Here is a 23,147-nt window from a genome sequence, read left to right as displayed (position 1 = left end):
AATGGCAAACATTTTCACCCTAGAAATAAAATATGGCCTCTTTCCTCCCATGCCAATAGCATGCCAGAAAACATGGTGAACATCCCTAAAACCCACTGGGCTTTCTGTAAGAAGTGTGGCAAGCACCAACCCCACAAAATGGCACAATACCAGGACTCCCTGTATGCCCAGGGAAAGCGGCGTTATGACAAGAAGCAGAGTGACTATGGTGGGCAGACTAAGCCAATTTCCTGGAAAATGGCTCAAACTACAAAGGAGGTTGTGCTGAGGCTTGAGTGTGCTGATCCCATCTGCAGATCTAAGAAAATGCTGGCTGTTAAGACACACAAACATTTTCCACTGGGAGGAGATAACAAAAGAAAGGGCCAAGTGATCCAGTTCTAAGCGCCATCTTTTGTTTTATTATGAGGACAATAAAATCTTGAAGTTATGTCCAAAAAACAAAACAAAATAAAAAGAAATAAAATACAGTGCTTGCTTCTTCACTCCATCAAATCCCCTGGCAATGCAAAGTCATTCTGCATATGATCTATTATTCGCTAGAAGGAACAGTTGGCTTTGTGATTCACTGTTTGTTAAAACATTAGTTTAATATAGCATCTTTGACTAATGAGAATGTGTCAGTGTGCTGCTATCCTTGAATGCAGGAAAAGGAAGTCTTGGCAGTGCTACTGTAGGTTACAAACACTGGTAATACGCAAGGAATTAATCAACGAAAACCCATACCAAGCATACGCTGAGCTTGCACTATATTAAAGGATACAAAAGACACTTATAAAACTGTGAAATGCAGACTTCCACCCTGCAGGACCTTTGAGCTCTCTTCCCTTCGTGCCTCTGTGACACACTGAGAGTCTAGTCCAGGGTCACCCAGTGAATTAAGTGGCTGAGGCAGGGCTGAAACCCAGATCCCCAGACTCCTGGGCCAATGCCCTTTCAACCTCACCACAATGGTTCTTTATTCCAAGTGATTAAGACACAGAGAGAAAGATCATAGTCATCAGAGTGGGATTAGTTAAGGGCTTAACAGGGAGGCGCTGACTGCCTAGGCTGAGAAGGGTGAATCACCACTGGAGGTTCCAGCTGAGAAGCAAGGGGGAAGGCCTGGGGAGAGGGGAAGAGGAATAATGCCCCAGGGTGGCAGAAGAACAAGAGTACAGGCTGGAAAATGAGCCATGTCCAGTGGGGTGCCCTGTGGGGAACCTAAAATGTAAGTCTCTGAATGGTGCAAAGTTAACCTTGCCTATGGAAATATTGGGGAACCCATGAGCCAAAATGATTGGGACTCAGTACTCACATTTATCTATTCACCAAAACATTTGCTCTAGAGGCAGAATTTTTTTACTGAAAACAACTACTCTGACTTTAGTGTACTTATTGTTTTGAATGAAAATAAAAAATGAAGCCTACATGCTATATGAGACAATTTCAACTCTACTCACTCCTCATCACCGTGTAAAATTCATAAATCCATTAAAAACAGAACCACTACTCCTTTTCTGGCAGACTTCTCAAAATAACATGAAAATGGCAGTTTGCACCACTCTTTCCAACACTTCAACCTCACCCAGCTGGTTGGTTTCAACTCGCCAACAAGAAAAAAAAAAAAATCAGCAAATGCAATCTGTTGATGAGTACATCTACACATCAGTGCCTTCCATTCCCAGGGAGGGCAGGGTCACTAGACAACATCATTAAAATGACCCTTTATCAGAGAACGTTTTTCTGTTTAAGGAAATAAACTAGAGGTACAGGGAGACTTACCGATAAGAGCCATACCCACCTCAAACTGGTTTAAAATCATTCACCACTTGGGTAGGAAAACAGGTCACTTGGCCCCACCCTAATGAAAAGAACAGTTTCTTCGGCCTTGAAAAGGCTGATAAATGAGACTGTGAATGCCTGGCTAAAAAAGCTCCCAGTGCAAGGCTGATCATTAATGAAATCCGTGCAGTTATTGAGAAACAAGTCATTTACATTTTACATAAGGACTGTATTATTTAGGTTGGTGCAAAAATAACTGCCATTACTTTCAATGGCAAAAACCACAATTAACTTTTGTACCCACCTAATAATTTAAGGGTTTGTCCTTTAAAAAAAAAAACTATATAGATTTTATTTTATTGTCTTACTACAAAAGTGTAGTTACAAACAAAAAAAGGACAAGTGAAGCAGTTTTAACTTCACTCCCAAAAAGAAAAGTAAAAGTTTACAAAAGGTTAAAACAAACAAAAGAAAACTTACGAGTCAACACTTCAAATAGTAAAAACACATTCTACTGAACTGAATTAAGAACCAGTTCCAAAAAGCCCAAATGTTAATCTGAACAAACAAAAACATACTGCAATAGGGCTGGTCTGCACAGGCAAATCTAAGTCTAATCCAGAAGTTTTGTGGACACACCCACTTCACAGTTTAAACGTGGAATGTTGATGCGTTACCACAAAACAGATTCTTAGCAACCATGATGAATCAATCAGGGACTGGATGATTCAAATGAAAATTTTAAAGCAAAAATGGGTAGGGGTGGGAGTGTGGAGAGTTGGGTTTCTCCATCGAAGTTCTTACTGTACACAGTCCTGGACACACAGTCTACAGGCCACACTGGAATTTTAAACTTAAAAAAAAAAAAAGCATGTACTGGGTGAGGAGAGGGCTTCCCACTGTACTCCATCCTCCACCCACCTACTGCATCTTTATTTAAAAGAACCCTTTTGAAAGCAGATACTCTTCTCCTTGGTTTCATGGTCTTGATTAACGACTGAGTCACAGGGCCAACTCATTCCCCGGAATTCCTGGAATTCGGCCCAGTGGCCTTGATCAAACTGAGCAGGAGGGACACATAGCACTTGCTCCAGCTTGTCTCTTCTATGATCTGATCTGAATCAATATTTGTTTGCTCCCTACTGACTTGTTGCAGCTTCATGCTCTCACAGCCTCTCTCTGCTGGTCTCCTGATCTGGGGTTGGAGTGGGAGGAAAGAGACCGGCAGGAAGAATGATGTCACTTGGCATGAAGCACTTTCAGGGTTGGGAAATCCAGGCCTTCAAGTCTACAACTCAATTTCAGTGTTTTATGGCCCACATATTTTCAACAGGGCCTGGCCGCCTACAGAAAAAAGGCTAACACCAGCATTCAAGATCTTCCACACTGTGGACTTACCTACCTTTCCTTAAATACCTTCTATACACACACACATGCATACATGCATCCTGCACAGAAGAGTTAACTGGGCTGTTAACTCTTCTCCAAACACGCTCAGCACTTTCTAAGTTCTCTCTACCAGGAACCTCAATCTTAATTAGCTGACATCTGAATGAGTCTTTAGGATACAGGAAATCATAAATGCCGCCTTTCTCACACACCCCTCCTTGCCCTGTGCTTCTGCAGCTTTTTATGTGTCTGTGCAACATTAGAGTTGCATGTGTAAAGTCTGTCTTCCATATTATCCACCCACAGGGTTTCCGACCTACTCCTTCCTGTTTCCTCATAGGTCTGAGCACAGTGCCTGGCACACGATAGGCATTCAATTTCATCTTGGGATGGTTTATACACACTGGGTCTTTCTATATTAGAAAGTCTTTTTTTCTTCTTTTCCAACACACTGTCCTTCCTCAATTTTCTCTCTCCCTCAGACTGGACATTTCAAATGCAGTTCCAGTTCCGTGCATTCAGAGCTGGAGGCTTAAATCACCAACTTCTGCGAATCTTAGCAAAGCCCAGCAGGTCGCTTCGGGGCAGCCTCTTACCAACATATAGCCATGCCCCCCACCTCTGTACTGTCAGGGATACTTGAGTCTTAGCTCTGTCCATAGGACCACATGAGAATGTAACCTACAACTCCTGGCAAGAAGGCAGCAAAGAGGCAGGATGTATGATCGGCCTTAGGACTCTGATTTCCTCTGAGCTGTAAGTGTACAGCCTGGGTGTGGCAGGGAGACAAAGGACATGGACAAAGGGCTCCATATCACAGTCACTCCTTAGAATAAGAAATTTCTGGGCCGGGCGCGGTGGCTCACACCTGTAATCCCCGCACTTTGGGAGGCCAAGGTGGGCGGATCACCTGAGGTCAGGAGTTCGAGACCAGCCTCAACATGGAGAAACCCCGTCTCTACTAAAAATACAAAAAATTAGCGGGGCGTGGTGCTGCATGCCTGTAATCCCAGCTACTCGGGAGGCTGAGGCAGGAGAATTGCTTGAACCTGGGAGGTGGAGGTTGCGGTGAGCCGAGATCATGCCATTACACTCCAGCCTGGGCAACAAGAGCGAAACTCCATCTCAAAAAAAAAAACAAAAAAAGAAATTTCTACACCACACCTGGGGTAAAACTCAGGCCACTTGGGTGCTACCGACTTGTCCTCTAACAAGGTTGAGCTCAGCTGGATTAAAAGCTGCAGGGTGGGCCAGGCACAGTGGCTCATGCCTATAATCCCAGCAGTTCGGGAAGCCGAAAGACGGGAGGATCACTTGAGCTCAACAGTTCCAGACCAGCCTGGCCAACATGATGAAACCCTGTCTCTACTAAAAATACAAAAATTAGCCCAGCATGGTGGTAGGCGCCTGTAATCCCAGCTACTCAGGAGGGTGAGGCTGGAGAATCACTTGAACCTGGGAGGCGGAGGCTACAGTGAGGAGAGATCGTGCGACTACACTCCAGGCTGGGTGACAGAGTCAGGCTCCATCTCAAAAAAAAAAAAGAAAAGGAAAAAAGCTTCAGGGTGTACCCTAGAAGGGAGATTTGGAAGTAATCTGGTGAAACCACCCAGAAGGACAAATACGGGCATCTCCTGACCCCTACTGCTGACCTGTCCCTCGAGAAAGTAGATGAGGACTGCCTCTGGCAACAGCAGAAGAAAAAAGATACCAAGCAGTGAATGGGTGGAAAGAATTTTTTTAAAGGACTGGAATTTCCTCTGGTATGGCCTACAACTAGAATAGGGTGTGGCACCAAGGAAAGTGAAGAGGATTCTCATGTGAAAAAAAGGGGAACATTCCGTTTCTATTTAATTCTCATAATTGAATCCGGAAGGCAGCTTAAGACACCATAACTTTAAGCAAAACTTCCCCGAGGTAGGTAAAATATGAAGTTTAGGTCTGTGGAACAGCTGGATTAAAGGGGAAATGAACCCCCGCCAAGTTTAGAAACTAGTATTAATTTGGGAAAATATAAAGTTTAAAATCCAACAATTCACTTATTTTGTCTCTTTTCTTTCTCTCTCCACCCAATTTAAGGTCTAAGGAGCAGGGATTTTCTTCCTGGGGGGGGGGGGGGGGTCTGTTTTGTTCACTGCTGTATCCCTAGTGCCCATAACTATGAGTGGAACACAATAGGTGATTAATATTTTGTGGAATAAATGGTTGTTTAAAGCAGCCCACTAGAGCCTGAGACTCCTTTTGTGACAATCCCGCTCTCCTTTAATGAAAAATGTCTCCGCAGGCTCCAGGCTCTGCACAAGCAAAGAGTGAGAACAAAAGTTCCAGACAATGCATTAGTGCCAGATTCTAGGCCCAATGGTGTAGGAAGAGCCTACAGCCCTCAAAATCAATAGCAATTATAGAAGCATATCTAGTTTGCCAGGAAAACTACTTAAATCAGAAATTAGCCAGGAAACTAACGGCCATGACTGCAAGCCTAATGTCAATCAATACCATAGTTTAATAGCTCAAAGACACAAGATGTTAAATATTGAGACTCCAGTGCAAGACTGAGCTCCTAATCAAAGTCAGTGAGTCAGCAATATTTCCTGGGCATTTACCACAGGCAGTCTACTTGGCACTGCGGGAAATTACAAAATCTAGATGGTCTCCAAATCACAAATCTCCAATTGTAAAAATGCACATAGATGGTCACATCCTTCCACTGCAGATGCAATGGACACTTTTGGAGAAACCCTTGACCTTTAGATAATCGACAGACTTGGAAGAAGGGAAGAAATTACTAAGCAGGACTGTGTTAACACTCTTGGCCCTTGCCCATCAAGGGCACCTCTACTGCCCCAGTCTTACCAAAAATCTTCCTTCATATTGCCTGAATATTACCGCTTTGAGTTCTATAAATTATAGATCTGTTTAGGTGAACGAGGTTTTTTAAATTATTATTATTTTACGTATTTATTTTTCGAGACTGGGTCTTGCTATGTTGCTCACATTGGCCTTGGACTCAAGAGATCCACTAGCTTGAGCAGCTGGGACTACAGGCCCACGACCACGCCCAGCATTGTTGTTTTTTAAATAACAGGACTCCTCTGGGTTGCTGAGGCTCTTAGGACCACCAACCATTCCTAACTTAATGAATATCGATTCAATCTGCTAGTCTCTAGCTGGATGCAGGTCCGCTGAAATGGGAAGGAGGAAGGAATGCAGCGTAACTGGACAGGCCGGGATGGGTGTTGTAATGCGTCACAGAAGAGCCAGAAGAGCGTCTCTAAGGAGGTGGAAGGTGGAAAAAAGAAAGTGGAACAGGGGCAAAGACATAATTTTCCAATTAAAATAATTTACTCAGTGTCAACCTTAAAGCTAAAAAAAGTTCCAGAAAAATATTTCAGTGATTTAGTCTTCCTACACACACATTGCCCCTCACTACCCTCCACCTCCCCACCACCAACCCCTTAATTTAGGCAGTGCATGTTAAATAGGTCTTTCAGGGCTAGCCTGGGAATGTCAGCACCTTCTGCAACACTGTTTCAGTGGGAAAGTGCATTCTGCATTCCAAGTCACCAAGTTCCAGACAGGCACAGTAGCACACACGTGTGAACAGAAACCATCAGTACAGTCTGGGGCCCAGGCCTTTGCACACCAACAGTTTAAGTTTCGTGGTAATGGCCCAGTGTGCACCCATGAGGCCACTGCTCTTTTACACACGCCCTCAGAACACCCACAGCTTTAAAACGGCAATCTTACTACAAAAATGACACTTTGCATTTGCACAGCACTTTGTTTTTTGTGTACTTTACACATTTATTACCTAATGACTGTGTTTTTTGAAGTCTCCAATAACTCTGGGTGGTGGTAAGAATAGGCATCCTTAATTAAGCCACTTTCCCAGATAAGGAAACTGGTGTTCCCCTCCTTCTTCTCAACAGCCAGCTGATGGAACCCAAGCCCTCCACACCAGCACTGGGGCCAGCTGCACAGAGCGGCCAAAAGGGAGCGGCCCCGGGACCACGCCCTTCTCTGTACCCTCAGTTCCTGACTCATTGTCACATCATGGCGAGTAACAGGACAACCCTCCCCACAGAATCATGGGGGACACTATCTTCCTGATGCCAGTGTGTTCAACCAAGCGGGAAACTCTCCAGGTAGAGTGAAATCCGAAGTTGCTATGCTACAAGATAACCTAGACCAAGGGGAATAACTGACGTTTTTATGTTTTCTTTTATGGGGGGCTGGGGGGTGCCTACTCCACTCCCCCCTCTCATCTTCCCCCGCTACTTCCCTCCTGCTGGTCGGTTCAACTCCACAAGCGCGCGTTTGTTTCGAGTACAGTAACTTAGAGCAGATGGGGGCACTTTCTAGAGGGCGGTGGAAAGCCCACTTGCTACTGCTGCGCCGGGGACCTGCGGCTCCCTGGGCGGCCACGCCCTGCCTCGGCGGCGCCCGGCGCGTCTGGAATGCAGGGCCTCCCTCCGCCCCCCTCCCCACGCCGCCTCGCCCCGCTCCCGCGAGGGCTTCTTGAGGAAGCCCGAACCCCCCACCACCTCTGCCCTGCACCCTCCCGGCCCAAGCGCCGGCGGCCCCTCACCCCTGCCCCAAACACCTTGTCCCTGAGCCCCCGGCCCAAAGACTCTCCAGTGCGGGCCGTCCCTTCAGCCCCCTGCCCCCGACGGCCTCCGGGGTCAGTTGCCGGGGCCTCCCTGCCAGGCCGCACCCCGCTAGCTGGCGGCCCATAGCGGACGGGCAGGGCGCGCCCCGCTTACCTGGGCCGTGCGCCGAGAGCTGAGAGCGTCCCCAAATGCTGAGCAGAGCCGGCTGGCCTGGGTGGGGCTTTTATACCCTCCACATCCTCCCTCGGCGAGGCGAGGCCCGCCCCGCCCCGCCCCGCCTCCTCCTTACACGGCCCGCTCCCACCCCGAGTCAGGGGTGACTCACCCCGGCCCGCCAGCCCGCAGGGACCGCGCCCTGGAACGCTCCCGAGCCGCGCCACGCGGGAGCGGCCCCCGCGCCCCTGGCCCTGCCCTCCGAGAAAGCCCGGCTGAGGCTGCCCCGAGGCCCATAGGGACCCCGTTTCTTCCTCCTTTCCTCATTTTACTTCTTAAATGCCACGTCGAGCTCTCAGCCTCGGCTTGGGTTAATAAATTAACAAGACTTTAGTAGTAGACTCTGGGCTTGGTTAAGTGGTTTTTTTTTTTTTTTTTTTTGGCTTTAATGCAATGGAGGAAAGAATTGTTCCAAGAAACATAAATCTGGACTCCCCTGAGCTAGGGCTGTTGGCATCCAGCGCCCCATTACCGTCTGCAAACATGTCAGCTTAACCTCTGGCCGCCAGTTCCCGAGGGGCGCGGGGAGGGAGGGAGATTCGCCCTGTGCTGCAAAGCCTGGCCCGCCCCGGCCTCCGAGCGCCGGGAAGCCCCAGGCCTGGGCTGGGAGGCCAAAGCCGGGAGCCAGGATCCCACCTCAGTCCCGCCCAGGGAGGCGCCCCTGTCCCTAGCACGGCTGTGCTCCGCTTCTCTCCGCGCCTGGGGCATCTCTGCGCGGCCTCGTGGCGGGCAGTCCTCAGCGGGGTGGGGCCCCTAGCTTTGAACCCGGAGTTTCAACAAAGAACTTTCCTCTCGTCCTTCGTTCACGTGTGTGTGTGTGTGTGTTTCTTGCAGCATAGCTTTGAACCCGGAGTTTCAACAAAGAACTTTCGTCTCGTCCTTCTTTCATGACTGCTGGGATGTGTGTGTGTGTGTGTGTGTGTGTGTGTGTGTTTCTTGTAGCCGTTTAGCCAACTCCCTTGCTCGATGTTGCTGTTACTCGCTTTTCTTGAGAGAGAGAGAGAGAGAGAGTTTCTTGCAGCCGTTTAGCCAATTGTCTTGCTCGGTTTTGCTGTTTCTCGCTTTTCTTCCGTGTGTGTGTGTGTGTGTGTGTGTGTGTGTGTGTGTGTGTGTGTGTGTGTGTGTGTGTGTGTGTGTGTGTGTGTGTGTGTGTGTGTGTTTCTTGCAGCCGTTTAGCCAACTCCCTTGCTCGGTTTTGCTGCTTCTCGCTTTTCTTCCAAGAGTCACGTTGGCAACGTGCAGGCAAAACCTATTTGTTGTATGTGAGACGACGCAAATACTGTATTCGAACCTCAAACTAACAGGAAAGCGATGCTGAGAATCCCGAGGACCTCTTGCTGCGTTTTTTAAATCCCTCCTTGCACACTACTTCCTGCAGCTCGTTTTCCTGGTTTTGATGATTCTGTGTTTCAATCTCCCATTTATCTTAACATCCATTTTTACTTTCCAGTTGAGCCTCAATTCACTCCCGGGAATCAGAGAATGATAGCAAGGCCAACAGACACTCAGTGCTCTGCTCACTCGCATAGAGTGAGACGGGCAAAGTCGGCCACAACTGGGGTCTCTTAACCCGCCCAAAGCTTTCTGTTACCCAGCGCTTTCACGAGGAATTATACACGATGCTTTCACGAGGAATTATACATGTTGGGCCCAACACAGGGCCAAATAGAAAATAAAGCAACACTTTGGGTACAATTGCTGATTTACATTTATACTCTTCAATTTAGCCTGAAAGCTTCAAAGTCAGAAACAATGTTTATCTGCCTACTTGGTGTGAACATTTTGGAAGGTTAGAGGAACATTTTGGAAGGTTAGAAGGAAGGCAGACTAATATTGGGCACGATTCAGCCTCCCTTCTGTATATCTCAAGGTAGGTTCCACAGTCTCTTACTCCTAATTGGGCTGTGATGGGCCCTTCACAGAAGATAAAATTTAATTCAAATCATATGGAATATATAAAAGCCATCAAATGTCCAAAAGAATTTTCTGCTCATCTCGGGCATGCCACAAATTCTAACTTCCATAGATTTGTACAATCACCAGGCTTTGCTTCATGCTAAAGAAATGTACACTGTCGTTATCATAAAAATGAAGCTATTAGAAGTCATAGTTTGCTATTTCTGAGGAATGTGAGGCCAGTTCTTCCAGTATAAAAGATCTTTTATTATTCAGAAGGAAGACTCTATTTCCCCCCCTGGTTGAGGAGAATGTTTACATCAGCCCTCAGATTGTCTGCTGTTGTCCATATTGTTCTCTAAGTGCTTGACTTTGTTCTGTTCACACTTCATCTGCTGCACTCAACATCTCTGCTAGCACCTAGCTAGCAGTGATAGGCACTCGCTAAATGTGATAGAATGATAGAATACAATTATTCACTGAATAATAGAATGTTAAAGCAGGGAGGGGCCCTAGAGATTAAATTGCCCTATCCTTGACTTTTACTATTATTATTCTTATATCTTTTAGTTGAGCTCTCACACTGTCACCCAGGCTGGAATGCACTGCATGACTAGGGCTCACTGCAGCCTTGACTGCGGAGGCTCAAGAAATCCTCTCCTCTCAGCCTCTTGAGTAGCTGGGACCACAGGCCCACGCCACCAAGCCTGGCTAATTTTTCTATTATTGTTGAGACGACAAGGTCTTGCTGTGCTGCTCAGGCTGGTCCCCAACTTCTGGGCTCAAGTGATCCTCCTACCTTACCCTTCCAAAGTTCTAGGATTACAGGCACGAATTACTATACCCGGCTGTTGATTTTTATATATGAAGAAATTGGAGTCCAGATAAAATCTCCTGCCCAGTCCAGGGATTAAATAATGCACCCAAGGCCCTCGTATCGGTTACTTTTGCAGTATAATAAACTATCCCCATAAACTTAGTGGTTAAACATAATCATTTACTTGCTTGTGATTCTGCAATTTAAGCAGGACCCAGTGGGGACAGCTTGGTGCCCATGCACAGCATGTTGGGTTGGGTAGTTTAGTTGGGGTTGGAAGATTGAAAGCAGCTTCATTCATGTGTCTGGCGCCTGAGCTGGGATTGCTAGAATGACAAAGAGCAGCCTGGGCCTTTCTCTTCCTTGGTCTTACATCCTCCTGGTTCTCCTCTTTTGCTACACCACGGTAGTCATGGCAGGCAGCCTTCTAGAAGCAAAAGCTGAAGCTGCCAGGCCTCTTGGCTCACAGGCTGTGCAAAAACAAGCAACAGGCTGGATTTGCCCTGTGGGCTGTAGTTTGCTGATCCTTGTTTTAATCCATTGCCCTACTCAAGTTTTTGGTTTTGCCCTCTGATATCTAGGCTCATACCTTTGAGATGTATTTCCTTTTCTTAAGAATAGCCCAGGCCAGGCGTGGTGGCTCATGCCTGTAATCCCAGCACTTTGGGAGGCCAAGGAGGGCGGGTCACTATGTCAGGAGATCGAGACCAGCCTGACCAACATGGTGAAACCCCGTCTCTACTAAAAATACAAAAAATCAAGCCAGCCGTGGTGGCAGGCGCCTGTGGTCCCAGCTACTCAGGAGGCTGAGGCAGGAGAATGGCTTGAACCCAGGAGGTGGAGGTTGCAGTGAGCCGAGATCGCGCCCCTGCACTCCAGCCTGGGTGACAGAGCGAGACTCAGTCTCAAAAAAAAAAAAAAAAAAAAAAAGCAAACAAACAAAAAAAAGAATAGCCCATATTTGTAGCTGAGCAGCTCTCTCAGTCTGCTTCATTCATGCCAGGAGAAACTGAAAGGTCTAGAAACCTCTTTTCATTTTGGACTTTTTCTGGTTTAAGCTGGCAGTTCTTTCATTAATACAAGTATCTTAAAGACCATGTGGATTTTCTCTATCTTATTAAGGTTCACACCATGCTCCAAGATTTATATACAATTTTCTCAAAAACTTTATTTATGTAAATCTTGCTGAGGTTTAATTCTATGTTCCAAGATTCACATTCATTTTTTTTTTTTAAACAGATCTCTCTCTACTTTACATGTCAGGCTGCAGTGGGACAATGCACTTAAGATTCTTAGAAGCCCCGAGATGGTCTTCGAAGTACCACATTAAATCTTTCTTGGAGTCTTTAAAAAGAAGTTTTTGCTGGGCGTAGTGGCTGACACCTGTAATACCAGCACTTTGGGACGCCAAGGCGGGTGGATCAGAAGGTCAAGAGATCGAGACCATCCTGGCCAACATGGTGAAGCCCCGTCTCTACTAAAAATACAAAAATTAGTCGGGGGTGGTAGAGCGTGCCTATAATCTCAGCTACTCAGGAGGCTAAGGCAGGAGAATCGCTTCAACCTGGGAGTCAGAGGTTGCAGTGAGCCAGGATTATGCCACTGCATTCCAGCCTGGCAACAGAGTGAGACTCCGTCTCAAAAAAAAAAAAAAAAAAAAGATTAAAAAATGTATACAGAATGTCTGGTATATTGTAGGTGCTGAAAAAATCCATGGTTATTTCTTTGGCTTTTTTAGTCTTTGCAGCAGCTGGTCTTGCTGAACTCATAGTAAAACCTCAATAAATCCTTGTTGAATTCACGTGTCGTGACTCAAACCACACAGAGTACTCTTGGTATGGACAAACCACAATGCCTATTTTGTTTGGAGGCATTGCCAGGGAAAAATCTGCAGTGACTTCAATGTCTCTTTCTCAGCTGTAACAGACATTTTCGGCCTCAGTTCATTCTCTGTGAGACAGCCAGAATTCTCTTTCTGAGACATAATTCTGATTATATGACCCCACTCCATAAACTCTTCCCAGCAGGGCTCTGACCTACCTGGGCAGCCTCATTCCCCCACATCTTCACTCTTCACCGCTCCACGTGCCACTGCTGGACAGGCCAGGCTCATTCATGCTCTGTACCTTCCTCCATCCTGTTTTCCTGCTGGAATGCCCTTTCCTGCTTTCCTCAGTGGTGAACTTTGCCTCATGCATCAAGCCTCCGAGTAAATATTATTTTCTACTGCAGAGCAAAGGCTTTCCCAAGCCCTTCAGGCAGATTTGGCTACTTCTCTTGGCATTTTAAAAATATACCTCTCCTCTTGCAGTTGTCACCTCGCATTGTTATTTTTTAATTTGTTGGTCTCAGCAACTAGGCAGGAGCTTCTTGGGGACAGGCATTTGGTTGTTTCCTCTTTGCACTGACATTATCTTACCCAGTACCTGTTACTATCAGATTTTTCTCCATAAATGCATTACCTTGCCTTTGTTCATACTTAAACTCACCTGGCAAAAATTAAAATGTATAGTATTCAGTGTGGTGAAAATGGGCAAAATGGGAATTCTCAGACATCATCGGTGAGAGGGCAATTTGTCAGTATTTATCAATATTTAAAATACTCATGCCCTTTGATGCAATGATGTTGCTTCAAGAAAGCTATCTTGAAGAGAGAGCTCTACATGACCATAACAATATATGTATAAGGACATTTATATCAGCATTTTAAGATTGAAACACCCTAAGTGGCCATCAATGAGGCTAAATTAAATTAATTTTAGAGTATCCATTCAGTGGAATGAAACTGCTGAAAGGAATGGAGTAGATCAATATGTTCTGAAATGGGCAGATTTCCAAAATATAGTGCTAAATGAAGGAACAAGCAGAATGTAAGTGCAAAACTGTGTCTTGCTGGAATGCTAAGTTACAATACGATATATAAAACATTATGAAAACTGATTTGGCTACATATGCCCACTCTGTCAAGATCATTCCTATGTTAACCCACTGGAATATTGGGATGCTTCCTGGGATGTAAGCATGTTATTCTTAATTCAGCACATTTTACTGCATTTATACATTGGCATGTCAGAGAATGAATATTTCAAACCCTATCAGCCTCTGTTGTTTCTTCCAGCAGCATTTTTCCATCTAATTTTGTAGAAAATACAAATATTTAGCTGCTAAGTGCCTGTTATCAATAGAAAAAAAAAACCCTAATTCTGCAATACAATATGTATTTCTTAGCCATAGAGTCTATTCAAAATAGGACAATATTTTTCATGAAATAAAATATTTTGAGTGAACATGAAAACACACAAAAACATGGAGGCATTTTGAATGTTTTTATCTTCATTACGTGTCTGTTGAATGTATTTTGGGTGTTTTGAATTTTTTTAACTTTGAATTAGTCTTCAAAGTTAAAAAATCAAATTAGTCTTCAAAGTTAAAAAATTCAAAACACTCAAAATACATTCAATAGACAATAAAGATAAAAACATTCAAAACGCAGCTATGTTTTTGTGTGTTTTCATATTCACTCAAAATATTTTATTTCATGAAAAACACTGTCCTAACTACTTGGGAGACTGAGGCATGAGAATCGCTTGAACCCGGGAGGCGGAGGTTGCAGTGAGCCGAGATTGTGCCACTACACTCCAGCCTGGACAACAAGAGCGAAAAACTCCATCTCAAAAAAAAAAAAAAAAAGTCTCCTTTTTTTCCAGCCCTGGCCCCGGACCCTACAGCCGCCAAAATGTTGATGCCTAAGAAGAACTGGATTGCCATTTATGAACTCCTTTTTAAGGAGGGAGTCATGGTGGCCAAGAAGGATGTCCACATGCCTAAGCAGCCAGAGTTGGCAGACAAGAATGTGCACAACCTTCATGTCATGAAGGCCATGCAGTCTCTCAAGTCCCAAGGCTACGTGAAGGAACAGTTTGCCTGGAGACATTTCTACTGGTACCTTACCAGTGAGGGTATCCACCATCTCCATGATTACCTTTATCTGCCCCCGGAGATTACGCCTGCCACCCTATGCCACAGCCATCCAGAGACTGGCAGGCCTCGGCCTAAAGGTCTGGAGGGTGAGTGACCTGCAAGACTCACAAGAGGGGAAGCCAACAGAGATACCTACAGATGGAATGCTGTGCTCCCTGGTGCTGACAAGAAAGCTGAGGCTGGGACTGGGTGAGCAGCTGAATTCCAGTTTAGAGGCAGATTTGGTTGTGGACATGGTCAGCCACCTCAGTAAAATTGGAGAGGATTATTTTGCATTGAATAAACTTACAGCCAAAAAAAAAAAAGTCAAATAGAATAATATGACTAAATTGATGCTATTTACATTAATATTTATGTGTATATTCATATATGTCTGCATAGGTAGGTGCATGTAAGCACATATGTAAATATATGGAAGTATGTACACCAAAGTGAAATTGGTCAGCTTTGGGAAAAGTATTTGTTCAGGAGAGTGTTCACCTTTACTACATATGCTTGTTTGCATTGTTTGATTTTTGTTAACAGTTAATACAGACACCTTCTATAGTTTTAAAAAGGGTTGAAAAAAAAAAAAGACATAGGCCGAGCGCGGTGGCTCATGCTTGTAATCCCAGCACTTTGGGAGGCCGAGGTGGGCGGATCACGAGGTCAGGAGATCGAGACCACGGTGAAACCCCGTCTCTACTAAAAATACAAAAAATTAGCCGGGCATGGTGGCCGGCGCCTGTAGTCCCAGCTACTCCAGAGGCTGAGGCAGGAGAATGGTGTGAACCCGGGAGGTGGAGGTTGCAGTGAGCCAAGATTGTGCCACTGCACTCCAGCCTGGGCGACAGAGCAAGACTCCATCTCAAAAAAAAAAAAAGACATATAGCCAGTGAAAAGAAAGGCTGCCTTCTTACACTTAAGATTATGACAGGTCATGCCAGGCTTTGGGGAAAACTTGAATCTTTTTTATGATATTTTTCATGTATATTTAAGAAAACAATAATTTAAAAATAATTTTTCATGTATATTTAAGAAACAATAAAAAAAGAGGAAAAGGTGGACATCATAGGGCTCTCTGCTGACAAAGAAAACACTCAGTAATGTAAAATCTCATGTGATTTTGTTTCTTCTAGTTATAATCTATGAGAATACAACTTAGCCAGAGCCAATGCTTATATATTTCATACAATGCATGAAGATAAAAAGCTTGCTAAGCAAATTAATATAATAAATAAGACAACTTGTGGCATGAAGTTTATGGGAAGGGTAGAGCACATTTCTTTATTCATATAACCTTTGTATTGTTTGTATTACATCTTTTATCTCTTGGTACTATGACTGTTTATGTTTCAGGTTGCACCATCAAACTAGGAGCTCCTTGTTCATCTTTGTAACCCCAGCATGGGGCTCATAACATGCTTTCCATGTTGAGAGACCTGACGTTGTTGGGGTGGACTCTATTACTGGATACTCTGATAATCATCATAGAACTCAGGAGGCATGGGCTCTGGTCCTAGCTCCTATATAAATTGGGTGTACTTGCACATGTCACTTAAGCTCTCTGGTCCTGTTCCTCACCTGGAAAATAAGGGTCTTTGGCTAAAAAATTATCAAATTCTGTTTTAGCTCAAAAACTTGATCCTTAATACGCAAATGTAATAATTTAAGCACATTAATGATATACATGCACATCTATATTGCTAAACAGAGACAAGATTTATCTGTTCACTCAAAAGGCCCAATAGGATTTCTAAATGGAAGTACTTTGAATAATAAAATTATACCTTTTTACAAGTAGATTAATAGATCATTTTTACCAAATATGATTGGCCTTCTTTCTCTGAATTCCTTTTTTGTTCAAATTAGGAGTGGTATCCCTATGTAATTGAATACTTGCATATAAAGTTGTTGCTTTCATTCAGACTCTTTGGATTGTGGGGCCCCAGCATGTATTTAGCTCCTAGATTATTTAAATATATAGCTGCAATTGAGAAATATCACTTTAAAGTAAAAAAAAGCTGTGTCGAATATCATTAAGATAATGATAACAAGCAACTGTTAAATGTCCGTATGTTGCAAAGGAACTTAGGTTTCTAATAAAGTGAACCTGTGATAACATACTTAGGTAACTAAATACGGGTATATACACTAAGGACACACTTAAAGTTATCACTAGCAATAGAGTACAAATATTCCTCCCCACTCTTCAGGGAGTGTTGCCAAGCAGCAAGCAGAATGGAACCCAGTTTTGTAACCCAAGAGGCCAGAGCTGGTACAGGGATGCTTTGGGAGAACATGAGAAGTTGGAGTACAGCTAAGCTAGATACCAAGGGAGAAGCCAAGGGCACTATGATCTGTTAAAAAGTCTAAAATACAAGAGCAGAATTTAAACAGAGGGTGAAGCCAAGCTCTGTGGCTGGAAGAACACAAACGCAAGTAGGAGGGAAGCAAGGAGGGAGGGGACAGGCTGTAGCTGAGGCTGGGGTGGCATCCATTGCCTCTGTGACCGTGATGCTGGGAGATAGGGTGAGGTTGGAATGAATCGCTGGCATGGATACTAAATCATCTCTGCCATTTCTTCAAATAATGCAAAAAAGAGAAGAATAGGAAGGAAAAGGAGGAAGAAAGGAAGAAGACAGTGAAAGAGAACATTGTGAGGGAGGATACTGTGACACTGTGATACAGAGAGAAGTGAAGGGAGAGGTTTATACTCCTGACTACAGCATAATGACAATTTCTTTCACATCTAAATTTTAGTTTTTATCTTCTGAGCCAGTTAATATAAAAATACATACATAAATAAATTTTAGTTTCTTAGCATCTGGAGAACAGAATATTTTGGCCCAGATCATCTGTAAGTTCCTTGCTAGCTCTTACATTTGTAAGACCCTGCTAAAACAGTCTCAAATTCTCCAAGACTCAGTTACAACAATCACTGAGAGATTCATAAACCAACTTTATTACTCAGGTAGTAGAATTTTAGTTCAACTACTTAACACTTTGGCATCTGGTTTTCCTGGGGTTTTTGGTAAGAAGGCCTGATTGCTTTCTAATAGGGTGGGTCTCAGAATTATGTTAGAAGCAAAAGGCAAACAGATGGGTAAGCTGCTCTAATCAGCTCAAGTTGGAAAAACAAACAAACAAAAAGCCAAAAAAACCTCTTTTCTCTTAAAGTGAGAGGTTGGTCTTCCCCAAATTCCAATGCTCCACTCCCTGATTTGGAGATGAATCAGATGACTTCACTGGTCTTCCCCTTCTCTGATTTCTATGATTCATCAGCTAAAGCAACTAGGGTGGGGGAAAAGAACCCTTCTAGTATTCAGGTTATGTTGCAGCTTAAAAGGAAGAAATCTAAGGAAAAACTGTTAGAATTGTAAAATAATGAAGAAAGCAAACTTATAATACTCCTAACTCAGACATATTTTTAAAGAGGACTCCCTATTCTGGTAATTATCAATTACATGGACTTTGCTGTTTATCAATTGTTTTATAAATATTTTTCTATGAAATCAGTAAAAAAGAAAAAAGAATGCATCGTACAGACAAAAACCTAGTTTCAGGCTGGACGTGGTGGCTCACGCCTGTAATCCCAACACTTTGGAAGGCCAAGGTGGAAGTCCAAGGAGAATTGCTTGAGGCCAGGAATTTGAGCCCAGCCTGGGAAAAAAGGCAAGATCCCATTGTTACAAAAAAAAAAAAAAAAAAATTAGTTGGGTATGGCGGTGCACATCTGTAGTCCCAGCTACTCAGGAGGCTGAAGCAGGAGGATAGCTTGAGCCTATGAGTCTGAGGCTGCAGTGAACTATGATTCCCACCACTGTACTCCCCGATGGGTGACAGAGAAAGACCCTGTCTCTAAGAAAAAAAAAAAAGATAAAAAGAAATCTAATTGGTTTTGACCATCTGAAAAAGCTGCAAGTAGCTACCTGATTATAATAATCAAGGAACCCCCAAGAGTCATTCAATTTAACAAACATTGAGTATCCACTAAATGCCAAGCCAGGCAGGGCTACACAGCACATACAGAACAGGAAGAAACATCAAACTCCTCCTTAAGGACTAGTGGAAGTTAATATGTAATGATAATTTGACAAATGTATCCGATATGAAATCTAAGTGCTGGGAGAATACAATAAGAGAATGACTAAGTCTGTCAAGGAACAGTTAACCATTAGAGAAAGGAAGTAAGCCATTCCGTCTTGGCCAGTGCATTAAAGTTGCTCATAGTTAGTTGAAGCCATTACACAACCACGAAAGAGGAAATGTAACATAAACCAATGTATTCTCTATCAGCAGGAAGTGGCAATGTAGAGAGGTGTGACTGTTTATTTTTAAACAAACCATCCAGTATAAAAACAGGTGAAGAGAATTAGTCATTAGAGAAGGTATATATTTGATTAATGCCACCATTATGAAGATAGTTTTGGAAACCCTCTGCTTAAGTATTTCCCTCAAAGCTGAAGGCAAACTCTGGTCACTTGAGAGGAGTTTTGAGGAAGAGCTAGCAGTCATTCTGGACCAGGGCTGGTGATTAAGAGAGGAAAAGATAGTAGCAGAAGAGGATACTGATTTGATCAGGCCCTCATTTGATAACATTGTTCAGTGAACTCAGCAAGATTTATTTTCTGGTTGTAAAAATATTTAATCATTCCGATATGAGGGCTGAAGTGGATATCTATCAGTCCAATCAAGCTTTTAGACTTCCTGAGATACTAAATATTGAAAATCATGTAATATTATTTAAAAGTAATAATTTGGTGTGGGTAAAAATGTTGAAAAACATAGTGAACTGAAATGGAATATTCAATGATAACATGAATAATGTACTTATACAGTAAAAAAGAGTTTAAAAATCCAGTATTCCCACGAGCAAGAGAATAGCTAAGCGTGATGTGGTTTCCAATGAATGACATCAGCCCTACGTAACTCTCCACAGAAATAGGCTAACATCTGACATCGCCTTCCTCTTCCAGAACCTGTGGTATTCTTGTGGGCATTCTGGATACCTGGAACAAGCTGAAACATGAACCCAGACAATGAAAGAGTAAAGAAGGTACAGAGTTAGTGGCTGCAGGGTTGGACCTGAGAGACCTGCCACCCACCCAAGCCAGTCCTCAAAGATGTTGACCTCTCTCCTAGGGCTGAAGTTACTCTTCCTTCATAAACAGAAATCATATCTTGGAATAGTTAACACTGCTTCTGTTAGTCTACTGATAAATTATGTATATTATAAAATTATCTGCCCTGTTTTGTTAAAAAAAAATGAAGCCCTTATACTCTTAATATCTAACAGAAAAGGAATGGCAGAGAGGTAGGGGAGAATGGCCTGGGACCCACATGGGCTGACAGTACAGGTCTCCATATTACCATTGTGTTTTAACTGTTTTTTTTTTGGTGTTTTTGGTTTTTTTTGAGATGGAGTCTTGCTCCGTTGCCCAGGTTGGAGTGCAGTGGCGTGATCTCAGCTCACTGCAAACTCCGCCTCCCTGGTTCAAGCAATTCTCCTGCCTCAGCCTCCCAAGTTGCTGGGATTACAAGTGCCCGCCACCATGCCTGGCTAATTTTTGTATTTTTAGTAGAGATGAGGTTTCACCATGTTGGCTATGGCTGGTCTCAAACTCCTAACCTTAAGTGATCCATCTGCCTCGGCCTCCCAAGGTGTTGGGATAACAGGTGTGAGCCACTGCGCTGGGTTTGTTTTAACTGTTTAAGCCCAATTATCTCTTTCAAGGCTGCGGCATCTTTTTTTTTTTTTTTTTTTTTTTTTTTAAAGACAGAGTTTCGCTCTTGTTGCCCAGGCTGGGGTACAATGGCGTGATCTCAGCTCACCACAACCTCCGCTTCCTGGATTCAAGAGATTCTCCTGCCTCAGCCTCCTAAGTAGCCCACCACCATGCCCAGCTAATTTTGTATTTTTAGTAGAGACAGAGTTTCTCCATGTTGGTCAAGCTGGTCTCGAACTCCCAACCTCAGGTGATCTGCCCACCTCAGCCTCCCAAAGTGCTGGGATTACAGGTGTGAGCCACCAAGCCTGGCCTTTTATTTTTTTATTTTTATTTTTTGAGACACAGTCGCACTCTGTCGCCCAGGCTGGAGTGCAGTGGCACCATCTTAGCTCACTGCAACCTCTGTCTCCCGAGTTCAAGCAATTCTCCTGCCTCAGCTTCCTGAGTAGCTGGGATTACAGGCACGTGCCACCATGCCCAGCTAATTTTTTGTATTTTTTGTAGAGATGGGTTTCACCTTCTCTACAGGCTGGTCTTGAACTCCTGGCCTTAAGTGATCTGCCCACCTCGGCCTCCCAAAGTGCTGGGATTACAGGCATGAGCCACCAACCCCGGCCCAACATCTTTTTTTTTTATTCTAATTTTTATTAGAGATGGGGGGTCTCAATATGTTGCCTAAACTGGTCTCGAACTTCTGGGCTCAAATGATCCTTCAGGAATAATTTAAAATTTTTTTTTTTGTAAAGCCAGGGTCTCCCTGTTGCTCAGGCTGGTCTTGAACTTTTGCTCAAGTGATCCTCCTGCCTCAGTCTCCCAACACGTTGGGATTATAGGCGTGAACCACTCCTGGCCAGAGCCACTGTACCTGGTTCAACTTTTAAAAGGTTAGGAGAAAGACCAGCTAGGTAAAAAGTAGCATTTAAAGAGTTATCTGGCCAGGCATGGTGGCTCATACCTATAATCTCAGCACTTTGGGAGGGCTAGGTGGGCGGATCACGAGGTCAGGAGATCAAGACCATCCTGGTTAACACAGTGAAACCCTGTCTTTACCAAAAAAATACAAAGAAATCAGCCGGTCGTGGTGACGGGTGCCTGTAGTCCCAGCTACTCGGGAGGCTGAAGCAGGAGAATGGTGTGAACCTGGGAGGCAGCGCTTGCAGTGAGCCGAGATCGCGCCACTGCACTCCAGCCTGGGCGACAGAGCGAGATTCTGTCTCAAAAACAAATAAAAAAAGGGTTAACCATTATTTTTTAAGTGACTTTCTTGGAAGGTTACCAAACTTTTTTCCACATTCAAGTTTCGCTTCCAAATGACGTAATTCAAATGTAATTCTCCAAAGAAAATTTTTGAAAGGAACCCCTAACCCATTTAGCTTTGGAGCCTAGACGAAGGAGAGGCAGCTGCCCCACTGTGTGTGAGGTTCTGCAGTTCTTACCCCCTTATTACTTATTTGTTCAACTCCAGTAGATTTAAAATCTGCACCTTCCATCTCCTTGGCTTGGCTGCATTCTCACCATATGGCAGGCATATTCAGTACACAGAAACAAGAGTGAACAGCTTGCCAAGTAGGACTGATCACTGTAAACTTAGGGGTGTTTTTGTTTTTGTTTTTTGGAGACAGGGTCTCATGCTGTCACCCAGACTGGAGTGCAGTGGTGCAGTCATGGCTTACCTCAGACTCGACATCCTGGGCTCAAGTGATCCTCCCACGTCAGCCTCCTGAGTAGCCAGGATGACAGGCACATGTCACCATACCCGGATAACTTTTTAAAATTTTTTGCAGAGACGAGGTATTTTCATGTTGTCTAGGCTGCTCTCGAATTCCTAGGGTCAAGCAATTCTCCTGTCTTGGCGTCCCAAAGTGCTGGGATTACAGATGTGAGCCATTGCACCTGGCCAACCTTAGGCTTAGATTGAAAAACAGGGTCTCCTGACCTCCATGTCCTCAGACTTCCCTAGTTTCCATCCTGCCCCCACAATCTATCCTATCTATTGTAGTCATACTTTCCATTCTAGAAGTTTAACCATGTTGCCTATCCCAACTCCCACCCCCCCCCCATTAAAAAGCTTTTGATTATTTCCCATCTCAAGATAACTTCCACAGTTCCACAGTCTTTTTTTTTTGAGATGGAGTCTCACTCTGTCCCCCAGGCTGGAGGGCAGTGGCAATCTCGGCTCACTGCAACCTCTGCCTCCCAGGTTGAACTGATTCTCCTGCCTCAGCTTCCTGAGTAGTTGAGATTACAGGCGTGTGCCACTACAATACTTCACGTTTATACAGTGGCTTGCATTTTTAAAAGAACTTTTATGTTCATTATTTATTAGGTGGGTACTACAGCCAGTAGGATATGCTAGAAAGGCATTAATATCCAGGTTTTTTTTTTTTTTTTTTGAGACGGAGTCTTTCTCTGTCACCCAAGCTGGAGTGCAGTGGCACGATTTCTGCTCACTGCACGCTCCGCCTCCTGGGTTCATGCCATTCTCCTGCCTCAGCTTCCCCAGCAGCTGGGACTACAGGGGCCCACCACCACGCCTGGCTAATTTTTTTGTATTTTTAGTAGAGATGGGGTTTCACCGTGTTAGCCAGGATGGTCTCAATCTTCTGACCTCGTGATCCGCCCGCCTCAGCCTCCCAAAGTGCTGGGATTACAGGCGTGAGCCACCGCGCCCGGCCAATATCCAGGTTTGACCGATGAAAATACCAGGACTTGAAGAGGGAAGAGATAGGGCCTTAGCAAATGGCAGAGTTGAAATTCTGTTTCAGT

General features: G+C 44.2%; 1 protein-coding gene and 1 pseudogene across 5 annotated transcripts in view; one reads left to right on the top strand and one right to left on the bottom strand.

The window, feature by feature from the left end:
* ANXA2 (annexin A2) overlaps nucleotides 1-23,147 on the bottom strand; it is a 66,582-nt gene that overhangs the window by 40,065 nt on the left and 3,370 nt on the right. The window contains exon 1 of one of the 5 annotated variants that reach the window (XM_032174667.2): nucleotides 7,917-8,039. The exons of 1 other annotated variant lie outside the window; for it this stretch is intronic. Coding sequence is in view for 1 of the 4 variants with exons in the window: in XM_058427250.1 (XP_058283233.1) it covers nucleotides 727-733 (7 nt within the window). In the remaining 3 variants the exon portion in view is untranslated. Of the gene's footprint in view, nucleotides 1-726; nucleotides 748-1,783; nucleotides 2,071-7,257; nucleotides 7,339-7,916; nucleotides 8,040-23,147 lie in introns of those variants that run through there. 3 more of the 5 variants (XM_058427251.1, XM_058427252.1, XM_058427250.1) reach the window with 3 other exon arrangements.
* LOC116482353 (small ribosomal subunit protein eS10-like) lies at nucleotides 14,407-14,923 on the top strand (annotated as a pseudogene).

Source organism: Hylobates moloch, unplaced genomic scaffold (genome assembly GCF_009828535.3).
Source record: "Hylobates moloch isolate HMO894 unplaced genomic scaffold, HMol_V3 SCAFFOLD_14, whole genome shotgun sequence".
Classification (NCBI taxonomy): domain Eukaryota; kingdom Metazoa; phylum Chordata; class Mammalia; order Primates; family Hylobatidae; genus Hylobates; species Hylobates moloch.
This window is presented reverse-complemented; position numbering and strand designations above follow the sequence as displayed.